Source organism: Besnoitia besnoiti, chromosome X (assembly GCF_002563875.1).
Source record: "Besnoitia besnoiti strain Bb-Ger1 chromosome X, whole genome shotgun sequence".
NCBI lineage: Eukaryota > Apicomplexa > Conoidasida > Eucoccidiorida > Sarcocystidae > Besnoitia > Besnoitia besnoiti.
In genome coordinates, this window is record NC_042365.1 from 65,213 (window position 1) to 84,071 (window position 18,859).

The 18,859-nt window shown below is 63.0% G+C and overlaps 1 protein-coding gene across 1 annotated transcript; it reads left to right on the forward strand.

The window, feature by feature from the left end:
• Nucleotides 1–2,144: 2,144 nt before the first annotated feature.
• BESB_015810 (uncharacterized protein) lies at nucleotides 2,145–18,022 on the forward strand (the record flags this gene model as incomplete). Its single annotated transcript, XM_029360296.1, has 10 exons — nucleotides 2,145–2,913; nucleotides 3,302–3,447; nucleotides 3,934–4,932; nucleotides 5,336–12,567; nucleotides 12,843–13,364; nucleotides 13,634–13,800; nucleotides 14,016–14,182; nucleotides 14,470–14,559; nucleotides 14,867–15,102; nucleotides 15,484–18,022. The coding sequence occupies 10 exons, from the start codon at nucleotides 2,145–2,147 to the stop codon at nucleotides 18,020–18,022; spliced, it is 12,867 nt and encodes a 4,288-aa protein (XP_029216272.1).
• Between the last annotated feature and the right edge of the window lie 837 nt (nucleotides 18,023–18,859).

The following is an 18,859-nucleotide window of genomic DNA, read 5'->3' on the forward strand; positions in this document are numbered from 1 at the left end:
TGTCCTTTATTCCGGCCAGATAAACTCTGCATGAGTGCAGGTTCTAAAGCGCGGAAAAGTTGACCCTGTGGCGACTCTGCTCCGCTAGAAAAAATGCTAGTCCGATTGAAGGCGCCGCTGACTGCCTCTCGCCCGCATCTTCTCTGCACTGAGCGGGGAGGGCCGTGCACCCCTCTCAGCGAGCCCATCGACGCAGGGAGAGAGGGAAATCAGGACGCAACTAGCAACCTAAAAAAAAGGAGCAGAAGACTCGAGGAGCGGGAAAACAGGTGGATCCTCATCGGCGCGAAAAGGAATGGGCAGGGCTGCACCGCGGCGCACACTCCAGCAAACCGAGACGACGGGGATGGAAGGAAGGCGAAAAAAGGCGGGGAACGCTGTCAGGAAGTAGATAAAGAGGAGAGGAGCGAGCCAGTCAGGTAAGAAGAAGACTCAGACCAAACAAACCAGGAAGGACCCAAACACGCGCCTGCCGACGCCCAGCGACCCGACGAGCGGGGTGTCAAGGGCGTGTCTTCTCCTCTTCGGGGAGAAGAAACGACCCCCTCAGCGCGAGACATACACGGAAAACCCCGAGAGAAAGGAGCAGCACCCCACGTGCACACCGGGAAGAAGATTTGTGGAAAACTGCGCAACACAGCGCCAGAGAATTGTACGCGTTGCGGCGGGGGCGCAGCCAAGACACCCGCGGAGAGAACCCCCGAGGCACAACGGGAAGGACTGAAAAAGGATGCGGCAGAAAAGAGACTAGAGAGAAGGCAACGGGCGCTCGACAGAGAACGGAGAGCGGCCAGAAGAGAACTCTGACGATGAAGACATCGCTCTTCCAGCGGAGCTCCCGAAGACAACGTACGCGGTGTAAGTACGCGGAGGTGCAAGGGGAGCCGAAGCACCGAAGGACACAACTCAGAAAGGCGCCGCGAGAGTGAAGAGGATGAAACGAGAAGACAGGAGATATTACTTCGCAGACCTAGAGAGGGGCGGCGGCAAGGGAATCTGGCTGTTTACCGCTGGCGAGCGAGAGAGAAAAGCCGCACGAGAATGGAAAACGAGCAGCGCTGAGCAGCAAGGGGTCGCTTTCGTCTGCAGGATGTGCGTGCCGAGCCTCGACCGCCGTATATTCGAAGTCTCTGGCAAGGAGCAAAGACTAGAAAGTCAACTGTCTCGAGAGAGGAGAAAAGGAAACCGAGTCAAGACGCCAGAAAGGACGCGAAAAGGCGTCGCAGAAAGGCGAAGACCCTGGAGGGAAGGGGAAAATTTATTCTCTGAAATGAAAAGAGGCTCTCGAGAGGGAGAAAGGGGGAGGCGTGAGCCCAGCAGCGTCCTGGGAGAGATTTTACTTTCTCCCTCCCTTTTCTTTTCACTGGGTTTGTGTATTAACGGGCTGAATTTCCCCTGATTTTTTTCTTCTCTCTCTTTGCTTTGCTCGCTGCTTGCTTGTCTCAACGTTTACAGCGCCGTAGGCTGCCTTGTCTTTCGTCGTTTCCTCCTTGTAGTCTCGTGAACAGGAAATGACCCTTTCTCGCGCTTCTCCCGCGCCGTCTACGGCTTCTTTCTTCGACATCGTGTTCCTTCTCGCTCGCCTTCTTGTTTAGAGACAAGGAGGGCAGATTTCTTCAGCCGTGGGAGTCCTGAAGCCAGAAAAGAAGGATGAATAGAGACAGAGCGGGCGAGGTCACTTGACGTTTTTTTCCCGCCCTCAGAGGCTGCTCTGCATGTCTTGCCCGCTTTTTCTCTCCCTTCTCTCTCTCCCTGGTTGCCCTCGCGGTTCTTCAGACTAGTCCTTCACATCTCCTGCGTCCGAAAGCCAGACGACGGCTCACCTTTTCGTTTTGTCGCTGTCTCCGTCCGTCGGCGCCTCTCGCGCCCAGGGGCCCTCCAGTCGAAGTTTTTTCTCCCTCTCCGTCTTTGCATTTTCCTCAAGGCATGCGGCTGCAGCCACAATGTCCCGCCGCTCTTCGGTTGGGTTCTCCTTGCCTCTCTGTGCGTCTGTCTCTCCTTCCTCGCCGATGGAGTTGCGAGCCCGGGCTGCCGCGCCTCTACCGTAGCAGCGTCTCGTATCGCCTGTGCTTTGACTCGTAGATTGTCGCTTTCTCTCTGAGCTGACTGGCTGCCGCCTCCCGCATTCCCTGCGCGCCGGCACAATGGGGGCAGGAGGCGTCGCGCGCGGCGGGGCGAAGAGTTCGGCCCGCGAGCAGGCCGCCGTGGCTGCGGAGGCGCCTCCCCCCGTCTTCTCCTCTCTCTTCTCGCTTCCTCCTCTTCTTCCGCCGCTCGCCGCGCTCCCGTCTCCCGCGCCGAAGAGGCTTCCAAGCCGCGCGTGCTTTCCGTTCAACGGCGTGGAGACGCTTGACGCCTCGCACCGGGCAAAGACCGCGTCGTCTTCGTCTTCCCGCGCCGCTTCCTCCGCTGCCTCGGCCTCGTCTTCTCCACACGCGCTGTCCTCTATTCTGCTGGTGTCATCTTCTGCCTCGCTTTCTGCTCTCCGCGCGGCCTTCTCTGCGTCTCTCAGTGCACAGTCCTCCCCAGCTGCTGCGCCGCTCGTGTACGTACACCCTGTCTCCGGCACCGTTCACCCGTTTTCCGCCGAGTCTGCGCCGCCCTCTTCTCCCTCCCACCTCGTTCTTGGGCTTCCCTGCTCCTCCGCGTACGCCGCTGCGCTGCCTGCCGCGCAGGGCGACGACGCGGAGGCCGCTTTCACGCGCCCCGGCGGCGGAAAGGAAGCCGACGCGTTCTACGCCGCCGTCTGCGCCCTCGTGGTGCAGCAGCTCAAAAACTCTAGAAGCATACACACCGTCGTCATTCGTGGGGATGGGACGTGGATGGAGAGACTTAAAGATGTGCTGCGCGGCCATCCGTCTGTCTCTGCGATATCTCTCGAGGCCGTCACGAACCTGTCGGAGAAGGAGTTGACCGGTGAGGAGGAATTTAAGACTCCCGCAGAACGCTTGCCAGAGGACCAAACGTGCTCACTCCCGAGAAGCAGGGCCTAGGTCGCCTTCTCGAGATGAAATGAGGCACGCCAACCTCACGGGAGCGCACTGGCAGCGTCCTATGCAAGCAGAGACACGTAGAGAGTCGGGTTGAGAGAATCAAAACTTTAGCGGAACCCAGCAACCTTCTCCGCGTCTGCTTTCCTGCCGACAGCATGGGGAGTCTGCTGCCTCCTCTTTTCCTGCTGAACCTTTTGCCCGGATTGCCTCGGAGTCCATTTCCTCACCTCTGTTTCTTCCGACAGACTAGGATTTGGACTTTTCGCACGCAGTTGGTCAGGTTTTTTTTGCCAATTTTTACGATTTTTCAGAAGGATACGCGCGCCTTTTGTCAAGCTTGTCCAGATGCGCGGCGATTTCCGTGCGGGGCTGCGGCCTGAAGGCGAAAGGCCTCAAGGCGCTTCTCCAGGGGCTCAGCAAGCACGGGAACCTCGACCTGCAGGAAATTGATTTATCGGTGAGAATGCCGGCGGGGAAGAGGCAGAAAGTGAATCGATTCCGCTGCTGTCCGTACAGCTGGCGCCTAACGCTCCCCTGCGCCGCCTGTGCTCTGCTTGCGCCTTCGCAACCCCTGTGCGGATTCCCGGCGAATCTTTTGCACCTTTTGCAGATCTCTGTCGCTGTGTTTGCCTTTGTTTGTACCAGATGTACGTGCTCAAGTTTCGTTTTTGATCAGGAGAGTGCGAGTGTAGCGCCCTCATTCCTGGGTCGGGAGGGTGCCTCGCATAGCGGCACGCCATAAGGCCAGACGCACTGCCCTCTTTGCTCGATGCTGACGAAGAGCGAGAAGACACCGAGGACTGTCGTGGCGGCGGGCGGCAGCCTTCTCCGGGGGCGCCCAAGCCTGCGGCTCGCTCGTTTTTTTGGCGGTCTTTTATTTTCGTTGGTCGTGTCGTCCGTGACACTCGCACACATTTTTGCCCTATCTTCTGCTTTTTTCCAGCACAACGAACTGGACGACGAGGCCGCGTCTCACCTCGTCTCCTTCTTGCCCTCGTGTGCGCCGACGCGGCTGCGGACGCTGCGCGTCGGTCACAATCCTTGGTCTTTATCTGCCCTCGACTCCTTCCTCTCTTCGTTTGCTCCGTGCGCTTCGCCGCCCGCCGCGGCCGCGAACTCTGCCTGGGGGGCTGAGGAAGGCTTGGCGCTGCTGTCTCTGAGCGGCTTGGGTGACGCGGCTCTCTCTGTGGGCTCCGCGCTGTTTTCGCATCTGCCGCCCTCGCTGCGGCTGCTTTCGCTCACTGCTGCGTCGTTTGTCTCTTCGCGGCTCCTTCGCCGCACGCTGCTTTCCGCAGCCGCGCCCTCGCACGCGCACGCGACGCTGCATGCGCTCACGCACCTCGATTTGTCGGGCTTGCCGTCGCTGCTAACTGACGCGGACGTCGTCTTGCTCGCCGAGACGCTCTTCCCGCTGGAGCCAACGAAGCTCGCGGGCTCCGCGCCGGGCGCGGAAGGCGGCCGAGCGCGGGGGGATGATCGAGGCAAGACGTGGACGTCAGCGAGCAAGCGGGCGGCGGCGCACGCGGCGTCTGCGTCGGGAAAAGGAAAAGGCGCTCCTCAGGCTGCGCTCGCGCTCGCCTCCCCCTCCCTTGTGTCGCTCTCGCTCGCAGGAAACAACTTGAGCGGCGCCTGTCTGCCGGCGCTCACCGCCGGCCTCCTGGCGCCCTCTTGCCGCCTGGAGCACTTGGACCTGTCCGCGAACATTTTCGGAAAAAGGGAGAAAAGACACGGTGCGGGCGGCGACGCTGCGGGATCCGCGCCCGGCGCCGAGAAGAAAAAGGAGGAGGAAAAGGAGAAAAAACGCACGCACCGCGGGCGGGGGGCTGGAGGACGCGCCAGAGCCGAGGAAAGCCGCGGCGGAGGCGCAGGCGCAGAGGCCAACGCAGGGGGTGACGATCCCACAGAAGGCCTTCCAATTGAACCTCTGGTTGATGCGCTTCAGGTGAGGGAGAGGCGGATGCGAAAAAGCGCCTTGCGAACGGATGCGTTCAAGAAGTAGCTTGCCGAGGGCAAGGAATTCATAGTGCGTGCGGGATACACGATGCCGCACCGTCTCACTCGACATAGATCTGCATGTCACATGCGTGTAGCGTGTGCGTATCGAGGGCTTGGACTCATGGATGCAGACGCCTTGTGGTTTCTGGAGTCGTTTGATGCACAAGAGTTACCACACAGGCGCTGTTTTGGCGGAAGAGACGTGAAATCGCGAATCTGTAGATGCACGCATGCATACGCGGTTGCCTCTCCACGCGCCTCAATGTGCGAGGATTGATTCGAGGATCATGCTCGTGGAGGAGGCTCGCGCTCGCAGCGTTCGCTCGCGTTCTTTTGCGGTTTTTCTTCAGAGAAGCTACGAGGAGCCGAGCCGGGCGCCTTGCGGGCTGCGATATCTGTCTCTGGCGCGCTGTTGTCTCTCGCTGGAGGCCCTGCAGCAGCTCGCTGCTGCGCTGTTGACGAATGAGGGCAAGCTGCTCTTCCTCGACCTGCGGGGGAACCTGGGCGCCCGCGAGGAGGAGGGCGAGGCCGACGGCATGGGGCCTGGGGGCGGGCGGCGCGGGAGCGCGAAGAAGAAGCGCGCCGCGAAGGAGAAGAAGGCGGAAGACGAGGAGATGCAGCTGGCGAAGTGCGCGTTCGAGGCCGTCGTGGAGGCCTCGGGTTTGCAGCTCCTCCTCTTGGAGGACACGCCGGAAGTGAGAGACGCCCAACCTAACGAGGAAACGAAGTTGGCGGTGGGCGAAGATGAAGAGGGGGAGCGGAGGCGAGACAAGAAGGACACGGCCGAGGACGCGGAGAAGAAAACCAAGAAAGGAAGCAAGGAGCCTTCTGGAGACACGCGCAAGAGAACGGGACGAAGAAAGGCCGCGAAGGAAGACGGAGAGGAGAAGGACTCGAGGGAAGAAGAAGAGAAGGGAGAGGAGGAGAAGGAAGCGGAACAGGAGAAGACAGAAGAAGAAGAGAAGAAGGATGAACAAGAGGATGAGGAAGAAGAGGCAGACTCGCCATGCAAGTCGAGAGCCGGGCGAAGCGGCCGAGGAGAGGCCAGGAAGCCGTTGAGGTCAAAGGCCGGAAGCACCTTGCGGAAGGAAACGAAGGCCGCTGAAGAAGAAAAAACTCCGAAGAAAGGTGGAGCTGTGCGCACGCAAGAAAGGGGAGGGCGAGGCAGGTCAGCGGCTGCGCCTGCGAGGAGACCCCCGAAGGAAGAAGAGGAAGAGAGCGAAGAAGACGACGATGAAGACGACGAGAGCTTCGATGAACTGGACGCAATGGAAGCGGAACGCAGGGCCGACGAGGAAAGCAGCGATGGCGATGAGGACGAGGAAGAAGAACAGGACAGCGACGATGAAGATTTCGAAGAGGAAGACGAAAAAGAGGACGAGGAAGACGAACAAGAAGACAAGGACGAAGATGGAGAGGAGGACGACGGAGCGGAGGAAAGTGAAGACAAAGAAGAAGAGGAAGAGAAGGAGACAGAGGAGACAAGGCGGGCGACTTCGCGGAGGAAGCGAGGGGCTCTGGCAGGCAGCCGGGTCGCGGAAAAGGAGAAAGAAGAGAAGGAAAGCCGACGCAACGCGAAGGGCCGCAAAGGAGAACAGGATGAGAAGGAAACGCCGCGGAAAGCGCCCAGGCAGCGCAGAGGCTCCGGCGCAACCGCGGCTGCTTCAGTTGCCCGGCGCAGAGCGGACAGCAAAGCGGAGGAGGCGAAGGAGAGAAGCGAAGACGAAGACACTGAGGCGGAAGAGAGCGAAGAGCAAGAGGAGGCGGAGGCTGAGGAGAGTGAACAGCAAGAGCTGGAGGCTGAAGAGACCCGCGAACAGGAGGCAGCACAGAGTGAAGAGGAGGGAGAAGCCGAGGAGAGCGACGAAGAAGAAGTGGAAGAAGAGGAGGAAGCGGAAGAGAGCGACGGTGACTTCGAGGACGAAGAAGATGAAGAATACAAAGACGCAGACGACGACGAAGAGTATGAAGAGGAGGTCACCCCGCCGAGGGGCGCAGGGAGGAAGCGGCGTGGCGCGCCGCAGAAGCGCGAGAGCCTGGCTTTCAACACGGGGACGCGGAAGCGAAGGAAAACTGCCAAAGAAGAAGAGAAAGCAGAGGAGAAAGAGAACGAGGAAGCCGACAATTCTCCGCGCGACGGAAGGGGGCGGGCGAAAGCTGCGGCTGGAGGCCCGGCGTCTTCGAAAGCTTCAAAAGAGAGCAAAACGAAGGCTGAACTCGACGAAGAAGAGCTGCGCAGTCCCCTCCTTCGTGCAGAAGAAAGAGCGGAGCCACGCGACGAAGCCGGCGTTCCCGAGGACGCCGCAGCCGGTCTTTCTCCTCGCCTGCAGTCGTCGTCCGCGCCTGCGGCGCACCCGCGAGGGCGTCCTGCGAGGGCGCGGAGGCATCGCGAAGAGAAGGACGTGCAGGAGGAAAGGGCCGCGGCGGAGGCGGACGCGCAACCGGAAGAGACTGGTGAGCAAGACGCTCAGGGAGAGAAAGACAAGGGACAGAGGGAAGAATTTCCGCTTGCGCCAGAGGCAGACGGCCATCCCGCGTCGGCTGCGGCTCCTTTGGCGCGCCCCTACTCGTACTTCGTCGCAGAGTCAGGACGAATCGGCTCCAGGGGCGCGCGGCCGAGAAGATCTTGCTCCGTCGCCGCGTTTCCTTCTCGCGCCGCGCCGGGTGCCTTGGAGGGAGCCTGCGCAGGTGCCGCGTCTGGTGCAGTTCCTGAGGCGAGAAAAGAGCGGCGGGAAGGAGGGGCGCGGAGAAGACGCTCGGCGTCCTTCCTGTCTTCTTCGTCGCCCTCGATTTCTGTCAGCAGCCCTCTGGAGCCGGCCCCAGCTCCGCCGCCGGTCGCCGCGGTCGGGCTCTGCGCCGGGGGGCCTGGAGCCCATCTCCGCCCCCGACGAAGAGACAGTCGGCACGGACCGACGGAGAACAAGGCGAAGCCTGGCGGCGGCGCCTTCGCCCTCGCGGGCGGCGCGCGGGCGTCTTCGGTCGGGCCTGCTGCGGCGGCGGCGGTCGACTCGCCGTTTCTCATGTACTTCGACATGAAGCGAGAGTACCCTCCCGCCTCCTTCCCGCCAGAAGGCCCTCGCGGAGGCGACGACGCGCGTGCGCGGAGGAGGAACTCTGCGCTGCCGCACGACGCCGCCGACGCGGACGCAGACCGGGGCGAGGAGAAGGCTGTAGGGGCTGACGGCGAGCCAGGCGCCCTCGCCTCTTCCGCGGAACTGACGCCTTGGCGGGTGGAGAACAGGCGCCGGAGCCTCGCTGACAGGCCCGTCTCGAGTGGAGGCAGCGGCGCGTCTCTGCTGCCTCCTGTGCCCGTGTCGGCGGAGGAGCAACGGGACATTCGTCTCTGTCTCCAGCGCGCAGGGACTCATCTTTTGAGTCTCTTTTTTCCTCGCGACTCCCACAGTTACGTTGGCAAAACTCCGCTGCAGCCGCTGCTTCGTTCCTACCCACAGGATATCCTCGTAGCTCTCAAGTACATTCTCTCCTCCCACTATCTCCCTCTCCTCTCGTTTCCCGACATCTACACCCTGCAGCAGCTGCATCTGTCGCCGCATCTCTCGCCGTCTCTCCGCCTTCTCCTCTCAGTGATTTTCGAGGAACTGCCGCGCATCAACATGACGTACAAGTATCAGCAGTATGGCATCCTCGGGTTCGACGAAAACCTTTGTCATCCAGGAAAAATCCTTTTCGACGGAGGCCCTGGGTGTCAGGCGATCCACGCAGCCGAGTTCCGGGTCTTCTGGATGCGCCGCCACGGCCGCCGCCTCACCCGACGGCGTGGGCTACCCGAACCCGACGGGCTGCGCGCGCTCTGCGCCCGAGGCAGCGGGGGCTCTAGAGCCCAACTAGCCACGGCTCCGACCGCGGTCGGAGGCGGGGTGGGAGGGGCGTTTGGAAGACGGAGCACAGCGGGCCCGGACCTGGCTCACCTCGCGTCTCCTTTCCTCTCCCCTCAACCGCCGCTCCCTCTGTCTTCTCCAGCGCCCTCGTGTGCGGCGAGGAACGGGGGGCGGGAGGAGAGGGAGAGAGAAGGCGAGGGGCGCTTCCGCGGTGAGGGGGCGGATTTTCTTTTTGCCTCCTCTTCCCGAAGCTCGGAGAGTCTGGAGGACCCCGTTTGCCACTTCGTCCCCTCGCCGTCGTGTCTGTCGCCGAAAGCGCGAGAGCTCTTCGCCGCCACCCCGCAGTTTGTGGAGACGCCAGACAGAGACAGGGGTCTCAGCGGCATGATTGAGACATCGCCCCGGTCATCGTTTTCGATTCCAGGGAGCCGCGAGAGCTTCGCGTGCGCACCTGCCACGGTGTTTGATCTCCTGGAGCCGTCGTCCTGCGCGGGTGCCCTCGCGTCGGGTTTTTCCGCCGACGGCAGCTTCGAAGACCTGCCGGGGGCGACGCTGAGCGGGTCGTTCCGGGGGGGCGCAGCAGACACCTGGTCTGGAGCCTACGCGGCCGGCCCCGGGCCTTGCGGCGCGTCGCCTTTCTTCGATCCGCAGCGCGCCGCGCGCCTCCACGGGGACTCCGTGCAGCCGCTGCCTCAGTGCACCTGCTGCGGCCTCTGGCGAGCAGGCGCAGAGGACGGCGAAGCGAAGACTGCCGCGCGAGGCGTGGGGGGCGAGAGGGTCGGTGCCTCCGAGAAGCGCAGGGCGCAGTCCAGCGACGACGTCGCCATCGCTGGAGCGAGCAAGCCCCCGCAGCCGCGGCCGCCGCCGTCGAGCCCTTCGAACCAGGGCGCGCTGCCGGCCGAGAGCGCCGCTGCGGCTTCGGCGCCTGGAGCCGCGCAAGGCTCGAGTCGCGTGGAGAAGGCGCCTGCGGCGGATCTGTTTGCGACGCCTGCGCCGTTTCGCTGGATGAAGAAGGCCCTGGGCGCGATGCGGGGCCGACCCCGGGTGGCGCAGAAGAAGGCGAAAGTTGTGCGGAACCTGGACTTCTACTTTGGTCAGAAAGACCAGTCCTCCGCGGAGGAGAAAAAACAGCGAGACGAGGAGGAGCCCAACGTTTCCGCCGGCTCGGCCGCCGCGCCAGTCGCCGACCCCGGTCGCGAGAAGAAAGCAGCAGCTGGTCGGACAGAAGGGAAGCGCGCAGGTGAGATCCAGGTCGAGGAGCTCGGAGCGCCTGACATACCCAGCAGCGCGGTGAAGTCGAAGAAGCCGGAAGGCGGCGCCGTTTTCAATGGCGGCCTCGAAGACGCCGACGCGGCAGTCTCTGTCTCGTCGTCTTCTTTGGTCTCCAGTCCGAGCGGGCGCAGACGCGACTCCTTCTCGTCCCACGACGAGACTGCGCAGCTGCTGCAGCCCCTGGGCCTGCCGACAGTTGGCCTGGGCGCAGGCGACGAGCCCGACTCGGCTGTCTCCTCTCCGGCCTTCTCTGTCGCGGAGTCGAACGAAGAGGTTTTCTCGGAGAACGAGCGCAGGCCGCTCACGCTCCCGACCGCCGCGTCCACGCATGCCGCAGCGGGGGTGCACGCGAGGCGCCACGACGCGGGTGCCGGAAGGGGCTCCAGAGAACGAGGCGACGGACACAGCGGAGACGAGAAGCAGGAAGGCGACGACCTCGGGGGGGCGTTGAGGAGGCGGAGCCTTGTCGCGGGAGTCGATGGCGGGCGCGGAGGCTCCGCGTTCTTTCCCGGGACGAGGCTTCCAGGCCCGTACTGCGCCGCGTATGGCGGTGCGTATTCATCTTCCCTGCCTCAAGATCGCTTCGTTGTGAGTTGGGATGACGACGACTGGCTGCGGTCGATAGAGTGCTTCCTCGACGACCTCTCGTTCTGCCCCAGTGCGCGCCTCTACGCGCCGGCCGCCGAGGCCCTCGCGGTCGCGCCTCCAGAGCGTGCGCCCTGCGCGGCAGCGCCGCCGCCGCCGCTTTCCGCTCTCGGGGCTTCGGCCGCGAAGCATGCGCCGACCTGTCTCCTCTCCTCCCTCCCTGCGGCGTCGGCGAGTCTCGCAGCCTGCTCCGCGCCGCCTCCACGCGTGCTCTCTCCACCGCTGCTGCCGCCCTTCGCGGCGACCCCGTCTGTCTTTCTCTCGAGTCTCTCGGCGCCGCTGGTGCCGGCGCAGCCCGCGCCGCCACCGGCGGCCAGGCCACAGCCGCACGCGGGGTCGGAGTTCTGTACGTGTCGCGAGGTGATTGTTGTGGACGTCCAGAGCGACGCACAGCTGCGGAAACGGATCTGGGACGTGCAGACGCTCTTTGCCTCTTCTTCGGCGGGGCTGTCGACTCACCGCAAGATCGAGCTGCTGCGGCGCATGGTCCTGAGGAACATCAAGTTCGCCTCGACGGGCTACGGCGAGCAGAAAGACGAAGTGAAGCGCCTCGCCACCGAGCATGACGGCTTTGTCTACCTCGGCGACATCAAGTACGGCTTCCCGCGGCACATGGCGCTCCTCTTCAAGGTCCTCTGCGACGCCGCGCAGATCCCCTGTCGAGTCATGCGGCCGTCGCTGCACCACTTCGCCTGCGAGGAAAGCGACGCGGAGATCCCCCGTGCGCGCAGAGAGAGAGGCGCCCGAGGAGGAAAACCGAGCCGAGACGACGCCCGCGCACCCGCCTCGGCTGCAGGCGCAGGTCCAGGCGTGAGCGAGGTGAAGCAGGAGCGCGCCGACAAAGATCTGGCGGGCGACCTAAACGAGGCGACGCAGGCCCAGAAGCAGAACGGAGGCGCGGATGACGACACACCGCTCAGTCGGCTGAGACACGCGTCCTCCGCCGGCGACTCCGACGCGGCGTTGGCCTGGTCGCGCGAGCCTGAAAAGAAGCCGGAGACGCGCGGCGGGGCGAAGTCGCTGGGCGCTGCGGGCGCGCTGAAGCGCCGCGAAGAGGAAGCCGCGGACGAGTTCGTCTACAACGTGGTGCTTGCGAAGGACACGAATTCCTCGGAACTCGAGCAGCTGATTCCAGTCGTCTGGACAACGACGCCCTCGCTCTCGCTGTGGCGCCGCTACATGAATCTCCAGGGGGTCGGCGCGGGCCTCAAGGCGGGCGGGAGCGAGTTGCGCCGCGCGAGCAGCTCTGCGTTCTTCTCCTTCATTAGCGAAGAGCGCGAGCAGCGGAAGCGCCGAAACGCCTCCTCGCTGCATCCCGACTTCCTCTCCACGGGCTTCCTCAGGCTCAACCCGCCGACCTTCGCCTCCGTGCCCATCCCTCGGCGCCTCCGCGCCCTCCAGCGCCGCCTCGCGGCCGCCGCGCCCTTCTGCGTGCGCCCGTCCGCCGCCGGAGGGGGGCGGCAGGGCTTCAACTACTTCAGCCACGGATGGGTCGATCGGCGGCATCCCGAGGAAGCAGCTGCGCACTGCTGCTGCTGCGCGGCGCGCTCGGTGCCTCTCCCCCCGGCCCTTGAGGCGGAGGGCGAGCGCTTGAAGACCTGCGGCGCGCGCGACTCGCAGCGTGCGGCGCCAGGTGGCGCAAAAACCGTCCCGCGGCCGCAGGCTGTCGAGGCGCCCGACAACGCAACGCACGCCGAGGCAGAAGGACGCATGGTGCGTCGCGGCGAAGGAGAGCCAGAAAGCGGCGCTTGGTGGTGTACTTTGTCCGTCACCGAGACGCCGCAGCAGCACCGCCAACACGCCGAACTGGACCGCCTTCTTCTCGCGTAGGTTCACCAATCCCGTCGCGCTCTCTTCTTCCTGGCTCTCTGCGACGTGCAACTACGGTGTTTGTCTTGTTCCTAAACCGTAAATGGACATAGGACGCTTATATGGGTTCGCGTTTGCCTGCGTGCCTGTGAATGTGTTCAAGATCTCTCTCTCTACCTCTCTATATCTGTATATTTATATCTGTATATATCTGTCTATCTGCGTCGCTGTCCAGGTTCGTGTTGGTATGTGCGCCCCTACTGTAGATCGGCATTTGTTTCGGTTTCTGCAGCGCTAGCGGGGCCTCCGCGTGCCTGGCGTCGCCGTCGCCGAGTTCATCCGCGCCGGCTGCGGCGACGGAGCTTGACTTGGACGCGTATTTCGAGTTCCGCGAGAAGCTGGGAAAGGGCAGCTTCGGCGAAGTCTGGCGCGTGCGCCTGAAGCACCCCTTCGCGGGCTTGGCGCGGGGCGAGCGCGCAGGCGACGCCGAGGGCGGAGACGAGGCCGGGCGGCGGCGGCGGCGCGAGAAGAAGAAGAGCAAACGCGAGACCGGCATGGAGCCTCCAGCAGAGGACAACGCGCCGCTGAACTCCGCAGCAGCGGACGCGGATCTGGAGCTGCTCGCGGGGCGCGACGCCGAGAGAGAGAGAGAGGCAAACGAGGAGAGGAAGCCGGGGGGAGAGGAACAGCCGTCTGAGGCGGAGACAGAAGAGAAAGGAAACGGAAAACACGAACGCGACCCAGCCTCGCCGCATGCGCTCCGCGGAAAGGAGCTTGGTCCGCCCGAATACGCGCTCAAGCTCGTTCCCAAAAGGTCCGTGCGCTGCGCAGGACATGCTCACTTTTACTCATCTCGCCCTGCTGTAAAGTCCACAGCTCGTCTTGCCTCTCTTCTTTTAGGGCAAACCCTAAACGGGTTCGGGTGTGAGTTTGACGAGAGTTTCCGAAGATGGAAGATGGCGATGCCTGCGCTAAAGGGGGGACTGGCATGGGCATCGCGAGAAGGCGTGGCGGCCCGCGCACCAGGACCCCTGTGAACCGCGGTGTGTCGCGCTTTTTCCTCGTTTTTCTTGTTTTTTTCAGTGAAGAGAATCTCCCGGAGGCCGAGATCATGCGCAACTACTCGCATCCGCGCGTCGTGCCGTTCCTCGGCGTCTTCGAGGGCTTCCAGATGCTAGAAGACCGCAGCAAGAAGAAAGTGAAAACCTCGTCTCTCTGCTTCCTCATGGACATCGCCGACCAGTCCCTCGGTAAGCATTCACTGCGCTGGGCGCGAGACTCTTCGCTCTTCGGTCTCCCGCGCGTTCGCGTTGTCTCCCTTTCTCGTTTATCCACCACAGTCCCGCCGGCGCGTCGACGTCTACGCGTCCACATGCGTAAGATATCTGTGTATGTGGTGGATCGCCCGTCTCTGAGTCTGCGCTGGATATGGCAGTTTTTTGTCGTGGTGCGTCTTCTTCGCCAGAGAGTCTCTTGGAAGAGCATGAGCGCGCCAACACGTGCATCGACGAAGAATTCATCCTGACGATTCTCCTCGACACCGCGCGAGGCATGAACTACCTGCACTCCCCCAGCGCGACCAAGCCGCACCTGTTGCACCGAGACCTGAAGCCCGCAAACATCCTGCTCAAGGTGAGCCAAAGCAAATAACGAAGATCCAGGAAACCAATTTTCTGATAGGTTCTGGCATTTTCGTTTTATTCCCTCTATCCAAAGGTATCTGTAGTTCACAAATAAATCTCCATAAACCGAATTTATCGGTCCCTTTCTTGCCACCACCTGGCATGTATGCATATACAAATGTCTATATGTCTGTCTGCTGTCGATCTACCTATTTATGTATATTTTCATCCATCTATATCTAACTGTATATATGCATATGGGCTGGATGGAGTTGTTTGGTGTGAATGAAAATTCAGGACGGTCGCGCGATGGTGACGGATTTCGGCGTGGCGAGAGTCGCCGAAGTTTCTTTTGAGCACGAGATGACGCAGGGTCCTGGCACAGAGGTGAGACTGAGCTTCGAAAAAAGAAAAATCCTCTTTAAATCGCCTTGCAGGTGGGCGTGCTGACAAGCGAGGCGATAGTCCTCTCGTCTTCAGCGCCTGCCTCCGGTTTCTTCCGCGTCTTCGTCTCTCTCCCTCGTGCCGTTTCGGCGTCTTTTTTTCGTCTTTTCCGTCTCCTGTGGCACGTTCTACGGAGGACTCGCACTCAGCATCTGGGTGAAGACGTGCCGGTCGGTGTTATCTTTAATTTTTTTTTTCGCGCTTTTTTGCGTCCTGACCCCGTCGCTTGTTTGCTGCTGGTGCCGTGCAGGGCTACATCGCGCCGGAACAGCGAACGGCGGCCTACGACCGCCCAGCGGATGTCTGGGCCTTCGGCGTCGTCTGCGCGCGGCTGCTGGGGCTGCGCGAATGGCGCAAGTTGAGCGAGCCGCATCACCGCGTCGCTCTCGCAGACTTCGCCCTCAAAGACGCCTTCCTCATTAACCTCTGCCTCGCCTGCCTTGAGCGCCGCCCGCTCATGCGTCCCAGTTTCCAGCAGATCGTCAAGTAGGCCTCTCGGGACCTGACGCCCGAAGGAATGGGCCGCCACACTTGCATCCACATGCGGACATGCAGACAAAACTGCCTCAACGCAATACCAATACATATATATATATATATATATATGGATGCATACATATTTGCATATGTATGCATGTATATATATATATATGCATGTGGCTATGTAGAAAAAGTCGGGTTGTGTGTGCATATTTTGAGTTTAGGGTTTTTTGGCTTCCATTCGAGGCCTGTTGCTTGGCGGCGGAGGGCTCTACTTCGTAGCTCGCGAGGGAATCCGAATACGAGGGCGGGGACGCGCGTGTGTATCCTTTGCACTACGGTTGACAGGATCTCCGTCGTTTGTCTGCGCGCGTTCTCTCTCTGCAGCCGGCTCATCGGGAAAATCTTCCGCGTGGAGTTTGAGCGCATTCTGCGCACGCCTTACCGCTACTGCTTGCCGCTTTTGCATCTCGACCATCCCTGCGTCTCGTCCCTCCCTTCCCCCGCGCCCCTGTCTGCGCGCCGCGCGCTGGAGGTGCCTGCGGTCAGGGCACCCCTCGCCCTGCTGGAGCGCGCAGGCGTCGCCGAGAGCCGCAACCTCGCCTGTGCGGCGGAGACCGCGCCGCCGGCGGCGCGCGCGCCGCAGCCTCGGGGAGCGGAGCCCTGCAAGGCGGCGCTGGAAGACAAGAGCGCACCGAGTTCGCCCTTCCTGTCACCCTCCGCGGGCGCCGAACTGTCTCCGGCGGAGGAGGCGCTCCCCCGGCTCCCCATGAGCGCCCCGGTCCCGCCGCCCCCGTTCGCCGTCGCGGGCGAGGGCGGGATGACCGAGTTGAAGAGGCGCAGAGCGGAGGAGGCGCCGGTCTCGCAGCAGCCAGCGAAAAAGAAAAGGGGAGACGACTCGCGAGACGCGCGGCGATCGCCGCAGATCCGCACAGACGACGACGCTTCTTACTTCTCAGGGAGAGACGAGGTCGACGAGTCTGCGGCGTCCGCCGCCACCCGAGGCGCAGGGGGTGCCGCGAAGGACGGAGTGCAGGCGAAGCGAGACGGAACCCTAGGCGTCGATGTCCTGCCGGCGGAAAGTGCACCTGCGAACGATGGAGACGAGGAGGACGCGGATTTCTTGGCGCGGCTGAACCTCGGTAACGCGAAGAAAAGCCGACGCGCGCTGCTGCTCTGCTCATCGGGGGACTCCTCGCCCGTTGAGCGTCGCGACGTCGTCGAGGCGTTCGCGGTGGGAGAGAGAAACACGGAGTCTGCTGAGGGTGGGACCCGCCGCGAAGCGTCCTGGGAGCAGTCGTCCAGCGGGGAGTGCGGGGAAGGCGCAGCGGGCTCGAGGCTGACGCCCAACGGAGAGGCCGTTGCAGGCACACCTCCCCGCAGAGACGCGGACGGCTCCCACTCGGCGGAGACTTCGCAGTCTCTCGGGAAGAAGAGTCCGCGGAGTGGACCTGAAAGTCTTGAGGCAGGGGCGGCGGGGGCGGCGACTCAGGGGAAAAAGTCCGCCCAGAGCCCCGCGTCGAAGAAGAAGCTGAAGAGAGTGGCGACGCTGTCGCCGTCTTTCGCGAAGACGCCCAGGAAACCCGTTGCCTCGTCGTCTTTTTCATCTTCTTCGTCCTCCTCTTCTTCCTCTTCTGCTTCCCCCTCTTCTTCTTCGTGCTCATCGCCGTCGTCGCGGTCGCGGTCGCGGTCGCCGGTCTCCTCGTCGGCGCGCAGCAGACGCGGCGCCGGCGACGCGGGCGGCAAGCTCCTCGGCGAAAAGGCAGACAAGGGTGAGAGAGGGCGTGCAGACAGATCGCGGGAGGAGGGGGCGCCGAAGAGCGGCAAAGGCGAAAGGCGAAGTGAGGAAGCGAAGCGGAAGGCGTCGCGGTCTCCGTCGCGCGAGAGAGGCAACGGGCGCGCGCGCAGCAGAAGCGCAGGACGAAGCATGAGTTGCGGGCGAAGCCAGGGGCGGGAGCGCGAAGAAAAGACAGGAGAGGGTGGAGACATGTCTGAGGAGAAGGGTAGACACCGAAGTGCTCCTTCCGATCCTCGCAAGTCGCCGCCTTCGAACCCGCGCGATTCGGCACAGCCGTCCCAAGTAGCTTCCTCGCCTCTCTCGCGATTTGAAAAAGCGGGCGTCCACGGCGCCGAGGGTTTTCTGCGCCAGGCCTTTCCGCGCTCCGGGCGGACGCCTCTTCGCCCGTCTCCCCACGCTTCTTCATCTTCGTCTTCGTCGTCCTCCTCGTCACCTTCAGCGCCCTCCGCTCCCGCGTCTTCAGCCCCCGTAGATCCGCGCTTGGGGCGGGCGTCTGCGCAGAAGAGAGACGCGAATCACGTGGCGCCGGCGAAGCCCGCGTCGGTCTCGCCCTCGGCGGGACCATCGTCTCCCGCTCAGCTCCTCCCCGCCCGTTCTCCCGTAGGCCCCGCAGCCGCGCCGGCCTCTGCGCAGCCCCCCCCGCAGGCGTGCGCTGTTTCCGGCGGATTCGCTTCCGCCCACCCTCGTGCCTCGCCGCATGCGCCCGTTCCCCCCGCGAGTGGCGCCGCCGGCGGGGCGTTTGGAGGCTTTGTCCCTGCGCGGGGGGAGTTTGCGGAGCCGGTCCAGCCCCCGTTTTTTGACCCGTTCGCGGTGCAGCGACGGGAGGGCGAGCGGCGCTTCCCCGCGGGCGCCAGCCTGCCGCACGGATACCCGACGGGCTTCCAGCCGGCGCCCTACGCGCCGCCCTACGCAGTCCCCGGGGCCTTTCATCCGCCCCCCGGTGCGAGCTTCCCGCCGCCCTACGCCTTCCCTGCCCCCGCAGCGCCTCCGACCGCCTGGGGCTCTGAGACCCGCGCCCTCGACGATCGACGCGGCGACAACAGACACTTCGGCTTCCAACCCGGCGGCGCGCCGCACAGGCCCCACGCGCCCGTTCCCTCCTTCTACCAACCCTACCCTCGACAGTAGAAAAGAGTAACGTTTGGGGAACGTATGTAGGTGGCAGTCGGAATGTCTGGTGAGGCGTCCCGTCACTCGCGGCGCCTTGCTTGATGCGTCTGGCGACGGGAGGCTGGTTGTGCGGCCGCGGGTGGGGGGGGGGAGGAAACTCGTTTTTGCGAGTCAGCGCCTGGAGCGTTTGAGTTCTTCGGCGTCCCCGCTTTGGTTTGCCGCGCAGAGCCGCGAGGCCTGCAAGGCGAGGGGCTACTCGTGTTTGTCTGACTTGCGCCGCGATCTACGCGTCTGCATATCCTGCTCCTCCTTCTCACTCTGAACTTGTCTTTTGCCTCGCCGAGCGGGGCGGGGTCGCGTGTCTCTCTGTGCGTCGATCTGAAGCGCAGCATCGGACTTTTCTTGAAAGCCTTGCATCCATGCGAAGATTGGCGGGCGCTTCGCCTCCCTCACGACTCGCTCGCATGCACCGTGAGCGCACTCCCTTGCGGCATCGCAGCGTCGCTGTCACTCTCTGCTGCGTTTTCCGCTGCAGTCGCATCCGCCCCTCTTTCGTCTGGCTTCTCAGCAGCTCGACAGCCAATCCCACGCGCGTTAGGCAACACACTGGATTGTATGGTCGCGAACAGTGTGTGCGCGGAAGACTGATATATATATATATATATATATGTTGAAATGGCCTCGGGCAAGCCCAGGAGTCAGGGCTTCCCAGTCGTCCTTGCACATTTGCTCCGATAGACATGCACGCGACTACACAGATATATATTTATACATATTTATATGCCTACGAGTATTTGTCATACACGTACAAGTATTTACGCGTGGGGTGATGGATACCCTTCGTGAGAGACGGGT